The following is a 6,850-nucleotide window of genomic DNA, read 5'->3' as shown; positions in this document are numbered from 1 at the left end:
GTCTCGTGTGGCCTGATGGCCATGGAGGCACGGTGGATTCTGGTCCTCGTCGGCAGGAGGGCTCATGTTTCGTCCTTAGGTGTTTTTTTTTAGTTTTTTAAGGTTTATGTCGTGGTCAGGAAAGCGAGGCACTGGAGACTCCCTGAAGATGGAATGATGTTTTGTGTATTTGTCTTCGATGTATCTGTGTAGATCCGCTCTTCATTTGTTTTCGTCATGTGTCTACAGGTTGTATCCTTCCGGTCCATGCTTCGCTTCATTGGCGGTTGCTGTTCTGGTACGTTGATCTTTCGAGGCCTTAGCACGACGACTTACAGATTGTCTACGACAACAGGGTTTGACTGACTCTGACGTGGGAGGGACGATAGCAGCGGCACGTCTTCGTCTCGCTCAATGCTTGTAGTCGTCCTTAAGTGGTTTATGGACATTGATGTAATATTTATTTTGAAGAGAAGTAATTTTTTTTCTCGTGTTCCGTCATGATATTTGATGAATAGTACTCGTAGATTGGAATTTTTAACTCTGAGCACCAGGGAAAGACCAATAATAGCCCGGTCCAAATCATCGAACCGGAAGCGGTTTTATTAGTAGTAGAAGGAAAAAGGAAAGAGAGAAGTCGGCTCTCACTCTCAGCCAGCCCGTGCGCATCCTCTCCCGCGAACTCACCCAGCGCCTGACGACGGCGGACAACGCCGCCCCTCCCGCCGACGACCGCAGACGGGCAGACGACAGCCGAGCCTCCCGCCCTCCGCCGCGCCTCCCCACCGACCTCTCCCATTCGGCACTTCCCTGACCTCTGTCGCTTGCCGGGACTTCACCCAGCTGCGGCCGCCGCCACGCCTCCCCCTTCCGCCGACGCCCGGCCCTGCCCCGAGCTCCGCCCCTCCGTCAGGCCTGTCGTCGTCTGCGGTCCTCCCCGCTGCCTCACCACTCCGCGTGCCCCACAGCGACTTGCCCTCTCAATCCATCCCGTAACTTCCCTCCCCCTCTCCTGACCCCGTCTTATGCTCGGGCCTACTCGAGCTCCAATCCGACCCAATGCGGCCATGAAATCCCTCCTGTAGTCGAGCTCCCTCCGTGCCGTATCTAAGCGTCATCGCCGACGCCGCATACCCCAAACCCTCCACCTCTCACGCGCGTCGCCGTCGTCGCCGTTCCCGTCCTCATCGCGTCGCTGCTGTCCCCACCTCGTCCGCAACCTTGGACCTTGCTTTTTAAGGTATGAGCTTCTAATCATCCAGAAACTACTAAACCTCATACTAACCTCGACAAATTTTGGGCGTGCCGGTTGCCTTCCTGCACACCATGTAGATCCGCACCTGATTTGGATCCTGACTGCTCTTGGTTTCTTTTCAGGTAGGATCCAGGGATCCAAAAGCGAAGTCTCCCCGAGCTACGGAGAATGTGATTGGAAGCAACTACGGTTTCATTCAGAGATGGCCACACCAGGGAGCAGTACTGGGGCTGGCGGCAGCAGCACCAGACCGGCGAATGGCGCAGTTACCGTCAATTCTGCTGCGACGACGGTCGGTTCGGCCAACGCCAGATTCCATTCCCAACAACCACATCAAGACAGGGTATACTCGTGCGCTCTATTACATATGCTTAGCTAGTTGTTTTGTGCTTTTTTGCTTTAGATATGTACATCCATCACTGCATACGAAGTACGAACTGTACTGGACACTAGTTGCTGCAACTTGCAAGGGCATCTTTACCCCAATAATTATGCTTTAGTAGTGGCTGCTTGCTTCATACAGCTTTGCATAATGAGCTGAATTGACTATTCATCTTGGTGTTGGTCCATTCTAAATTGCATGCATTTTGCACTAGTTTGGTAATTTTGTACATACCACATACCTTTTCCTGCTACATCATCACCTGGAGTATCTTGCTCTTTCATTCCTTTCATAGATATTGTATATATCAGTATATAGGTATAGCTGGTCGGTTTTTCTCTATATCCACATTTTGCTTTGAGGTTTGGGAAAAGTAGATTTTACTTTGCAAAGCACTTACTGTACGGTACGGTAGAAGCACAAACTCATTTGGTGTTTTTCATGTTAGGATATTTTTCCTTCTGAAGATTTTTCAGACTTGTGGAATACACGCTGTGATCAGTTAGGATCTTTTTCCTTCTGAAGATTTTCCAGACTCTTGTGAAATATGTGCTGTGATCAGCTAGGATCTTTTTGCTTATGAAGATTTTTCACTTTTTCAGACTCTTGAGAGATACGAGCTGTGATGACTGATAACACAATTTATATGTTCTATGTGCGGCAGCATTTTGCGCTTGTGAATTTTGGTCTAATTTACTTGCATGGTTATTAATGATGCAATGTGTTTTTATTTATTTATGTACATAGTTTAATAGTAATCTGCAGTTTCATCATTGACCTAACTAGTACATTGTGTTTTCAATTCTAAACTTGTTCTTCATTCAGCTGTGGAGTCAATTTTGTGCCTTTTACCAATAACCGGCAGGATGGTTTTTATCTCTGCTTCCAGGAACAACCAAATTCATTTCCTTGCTCCCTAAAAAAATTCATTTACTTGCACTGATACGTTACATGTTTCTCCGTTCTTAACAGCAGAGTAGATGGGCTAGCTGTTTTCCTGGCTTGTCATGTTTTGGATCGCAGAAGGGTGGAAAGCGTATAGTTCCTGCAGCACGTATGCCTGATGGGAATGCATCAACTAACCGTGGAAATGCTCTTCAATCTGGTAGAAATTCCAACCAAAATGGGGCTATGAATTTATCTCTTCTTGCGCCACCATCATCGCCTGCATCCTTCTCGAACTCTGCTCTTCCTTCGACTGCTCAGTCACCTAACCGCTTCCTGTCAATATCTGCAAACTCTCCTGGTGGCCCAACGTCTAATATGTTCGCTGTTGGACCATATGCCAATGAACCTCAGCTTGTCTCACCTCCAACAGCCTTTTCAACTTTCACAACTGAGCCCTCTACAGCACCACTGACCCCTCCTCCTGAACTAGCTCACGCAACCACTCCGTCCTCTCCAGATGTTCCATATGCTCGGTTTCTTTCATCATATACGGGTCTTAAAACTGCTGGCAAGGAGCACAGCATGCATTACTTGTCAACAACATACTCTGGTGGTTTAGGACTCCAGGGATCTTATCCACTTTACCCAGGGAGCCCTTCTAGCAGCCTCATATCGCCTGCCTCAGTAACTCCAAGGACCGGTCTATCCTCACCAATCCCTGAGCAAGATGTTCCTACTGCACACTGGAAGACATCTAGGTCCGTCTGCGACACACCATATTCCATTGCATCGCCCATTCCTGAGCAAGAGGTCCCTACTACACAGTGGAAGACGTCCAGATCTGCTTGTGACACACCGTATTCCAGGACATCGCCATCAAATATTTTTGGACTTGATTCAGCTGCCCCTAGAAACTGTCTCCTGGATAGCAATTTTTTCCGTCCAGAGGCATCTGCTCAGTTCTACCTGGATCAGGCTCAACAGTCATTTCCGTATAATGGTGGGAGGCTTAGTGTCTCAAGGGATAAGCAAGATGCAGATGAGGTTGAAGCATACAGAGCATCATTTGGATTCAGTGCGGATGATATTGTTACAACTCAACATTATGTAGAAATACCAGATGCGCTGGATGATGGGTTCAGCATATCCCCATTTGGAAACAATGCCCCTTCTACTGAGGTGTCCCCATTTATTGATCTGCCTAATGAGGTTCAGGAAGTTGATAAAATGGATAAATCACTCTTCAATGTAAACGAGACCACAAGCCCAAAGAAGTCGCCAGACCAGCTTTCTGGTGGCAGTCCACATAAAGTACTGCACCTGGATATATTCAAAGGTAAATGTCCTGATTTTTCACCCCAGCCATTTTGTTGTATCGTGACTTACCAGAATCATCATTTAGATATCCATGAACTGCTGTGCAGACCAATTGTTCAGTAATTTGAACTATACTTGCATTTTGTAGCCGAAACACAAATGTCTTTCATCAACATCCAGCTAAACCCAGATTTTGATTTGCACAATACCCTACTGATGTCCTTAATCGACTTCTCTCAGGAACGAAAGCGGGTCATCTGTCTGAGGATGACGCAACCGCGAAAGATTGCCATCCTTTCAGGAAGGCGAGGGATGAAATATCTCTAAAACCCATTGAGGTCAGGAAGAGATCTCCGCCTGGCCAGGCATGCTCAGATGCTGAAATTGAGTACAGAAGGGCGAGGAGTTTGAGAGAAGCCAACGGTGTTCTGTCATGGCGCAGCACACTGTCAAGACAGCTGCAGTAATGGTGCTCTGGCATGCATCAAGTCGAGCCGAGCTGTTAGAAGTAAGCCGTAACCGAAGAGTAGCCTGTACTTCGGGGTAAAAAACGAATGGCATCTACTACTATATATATATCTGGGGATTTATACAGCCAGGTTGCTCTGGGTATGTGATGAACAGCTTGTATTCTACTACTCCCTATTTAAGATCACCATGTTTCTCTTTTGTATGCACTCTCTATTCGTTAGCCCGAGCAATGAAATGAAAGGGTGTGCATGATTACTTTAGATTCTGATGCTAGAAGTCTCATGTTTCTCCCCTGAAATATCTAAAAGTCTGACACTGCAACGACTGGTTAGGCAGTGCGAATTCTGCGTTTTTGGCCTTCGCCCCGTCGACGTTCCTTCTGCAGCCACTGATTCATCTCAAGCTTACAACGAGGGACATTTGGATTCTGCCATTTGCTTTATTGGATCATGTTTTACAATTGAGAATGACCAGTTAATTTAGTCCAGTGACCCAGAGAACCACAACCACGTCTATACATGACCAAGCTAGAATGGAGTAAAACTAGTTGTGCAAGCAAGATCACGACTTCACGAGGAGGGCAGGTATGAGGCAGACACACACGGAGAGCACGCACGGAGTGTCCATGCACGTCGCTGGCTTGGGTCGTCGCCGCGGAGCCTTGCGCTGCGCACGCCGACAGCCGGTCGCCTGGTTCAAGTGGTCCTGGATCCTCACTATTGTGCCTGCGCCTGCGGGCTGTGCAGCTCCACCGCGCACTGCGACTTGAAGAGCGGCGCCAGGGACGCCGGCTCCGGGACAGGCGACGGCATCGCCGGGTGCCGCCACCCCCCGCCCCCGTTGGAAGCGGGCGTCGGCGTCGGCATAGCCGGGTGCCGCCACCCGCCGCTGGGCGCGAGCGCCGGCGTCGTGGCCGTCTCGTCTGCCCCGTTGCTGACACCGTGAGCGCCGCGCCGGATCGGGCTCAAGATGCCGTCAGCATCCCCGCCGCTCCTGGTCTCGGCCTGCGCAGCGTCCCTCCTGCTCCCGCCCTGGTCCGCCTCCCACGCCGGCGCCGAGGACGCGACGAGCGGCGACAGGAGCGGTATCGGCGTCCTCCCGTCGCCCCACGCGGCGGGGGAAGGATGGGCCGCGCCAGGGCCGGCCTGCTCAAGCTGCAGCGACGCGGGCGCCTTCTTCTGGAGCCTGCTCGGCGGGCGGTTCTTGCAGCCTAGCACCTCGCCGGTGCCGGGCGACAGCTTCATCTCCATGGATCGGCGCGCGCGTACGTGGACTTGGCTGACCCGCGATCGCGCTCTTCTTCTCTCTCTCTGCAATCTCGTGATGCGCGCATGCGGGGCGCGTGGAGGGTTATAAAAGTGCGGCGCGTGACGAGGGGGCGGCCGGGTTTGGAGGACGCGCGCGCGTGGACGGTGGGGAGGGATCGGTGCGTTTCGGTGGTTCCTTTCCTTCCTTTTAACCTCAACTGCTTCCGATTCTCAGCCGAAGATGTGTGCGGTGCAACGGGTGGCACGGTTTCGGGCTTCCAGTCCATTGTGGATGAGGTATTTCAGCCGTCGGATCGTCTTGAAACGTTGGAAATACCAATAATCTGTTTTTTTTACGTGCACCCTATCCCTATGAGCACCTTCGAAATACTGAGCAGTACAACATTTTGCTATTAACGAAGTCACTCGTTACCACAGACGCCTTGTAATCGATGAAAACGTCTTCTCCCACTAAATAAACATCGTCAAAGAGCCTGAAAAAAATCTTTAAAATATGAATGTCAAATCTAGGACTTAAACTATCTGTTGTAATGTTTGTGCTTACGATATAGATAGCGCACGAACATGCTCCAGCTGATTGTATTTGCACGATGGCTTCCCAATCGTTGATCCACTGTAAAAAAAACTAGCCGTGGGCCATGCAAATGTTGTCATTACAACGTGGCGACTTATGTGTGTGCCACGTCATATCAATGATTTGTTTTAAACCTTAAACTCATAGTCAGCTTAAATTGAATCTTGAACTCACAATTTGTAAAATCAATACCCTGAATTAATAGCTTTTGGTTATTATTTATCTTTAATACGTTTTCTAGTGGGGCTTGCATATGTGGACACGATTGGCAAAATCTGTAGCGTTTAGGGTTTATCCTTGCCTACTAAGTTTCTCCGCGAGGGCCCCATCACTCGCTTCGCTGGTTAGCACGACGTACACGGGATAGCTGGATGCGCACACTACAACATGGGCGCACGACCGCATGGCCTTATGGTTGCATACGGGTTTTGTTGCGCACAAGAGGGAACCGTGCGCATGGTGCTAGTCCTACGTCGCTTCACCGTGCACAACGACAATCTCTGGCGGGAGGCACATCACGACAATGACTATGAGGGATGGTGATGGTGTGGTCCTTACTGGCACGTCTGGGATCATCCGACATGACTCTCTACTGTAAAGAGCGCCTCCTTGACACTTCCCTCCTCTGGAAATGGCAGGTCACCTGCCTCAACGACGTCCTTCCTCAGCTGGGCTTCCATGTTGTGCCCGATGGCTTTTATATGCATCTTGCTGAC

The 6,850-nt window shown here is 50.0% G+C and overlaps 2 protein-coding genes across 5 annotated transcripts; one reads left to right on the top strand and one right to left on the bottom strand.

Moving 5' to 3' along the window:
- The first annotated feature begins 627 nt into the window (after nt 1-627).
- On the top strand, nt 628-4,552 carry LOC119290849 (uncharacterized protein At1g76660-like). Of its 4 annotated transcripts, none has more exons than XM_037569500.1 (5): nt 628-1,219; nt 1,357-1,577; nt 2,592-3,840; nt 3,970-4,006; nt 4,057-4,552. In XM_037569500.1, exons 2-5 carry the CDS (start codon nt 1,437-1,439, stop codon nt 4,286-4,288), a joined length of 1,659 nt encoding a protein of 552 aa, XP_037425397.1. In that variant the 5' UTR covers nt 628-1,219; nt 1,357-1,436; the 3' UTR covers nt 4,289-4,552. The 4 variants fall into 4 exon arrangements, with proteins under 4 accessions (XP_037425397.1, XP_037425396.1, XP_037425400.1 ...); XM_037569499.1 differs by having other exon boundaries at nt 2,589-3,840; XM_037569503.1 differs by lacking the exon at nt 3,970-4,006 and having other exon boundaries at nt 4,062-4,552.
- A 159-nt stretch (nt 4,553-4,711) lies between these two features.
- On the bottom strand, nt 4,712-5,702 carry LOC119293744. Its single transcript, XM_037572114.1, has one exon. It carries the CDS (start codon nt 5,540-5,542, stop codon nt 5,009-5,011), a length of 534 nt encoding a protein of 177 aa, XP_037428011.1. The 5' UTR covers nt 5,543-5,702; the 3' UTR covers nt 4,712-5,008.
- Nucleotides 5,703-6,850: the final 1,148 nt, after the last annotated feature.

The sequence above is a fragment of the Triticum dicoccoides genome, chromosome 4B (assembly GCF_002162155.2).
Source record: "Triticum dicoccoides isolate Atlit2015 ecotype Zavitan chromosome 4B, WEW_v2.0, whole genome shotgun sequence".
NCBI classification, from domain to species: domain Eukaryota; kingdom Viridiplantae; phylum Streptophyta; class Magnoliopsida; order Poales; family Poaceae; genus Triticum; species Triticum dicoccoides.
Note: the sequence above shows the minus strand (reverse complement) of the source record. Positions and strands in the feature narration are given on the sequence as shown.

What these genes read in the sequence shown, in the direction of transcription:
- LOC119290849 (XM_037569499.1), top strand. Translation starts at nt 1,437, where the DNA reads ATGGCCACACCAGGGAGCAGTACTGGGGCTGGCGGCAGCAGCACCAGA. An exon ending in GCACCTGGATATATTCAAAG is followed by an intron (nt 3,841 to 3,969) that starts GTAAATGTCCTG and finishes TGCATTTTGTAG; the next exon opens with CCGAAACACAAATGTCTTTC. An exon ending in TTCATCAACATCCAGCTAAA is followed by an intron (nt 4,007 to 4,056) that starts CCCAGATTTTGA and finishes TAATCGACTTCT; the next exon opens with CTCAGGAACGAAAGCGGGTC.
- LOC119293744 (XM_037572114.1), bottom strand. Translation starts at nt 5,542, where the DNA reads ATGGAGATGAAGCTGTCGCCCGGCACCGGCGAGGTGCTAGGCTGCAAG.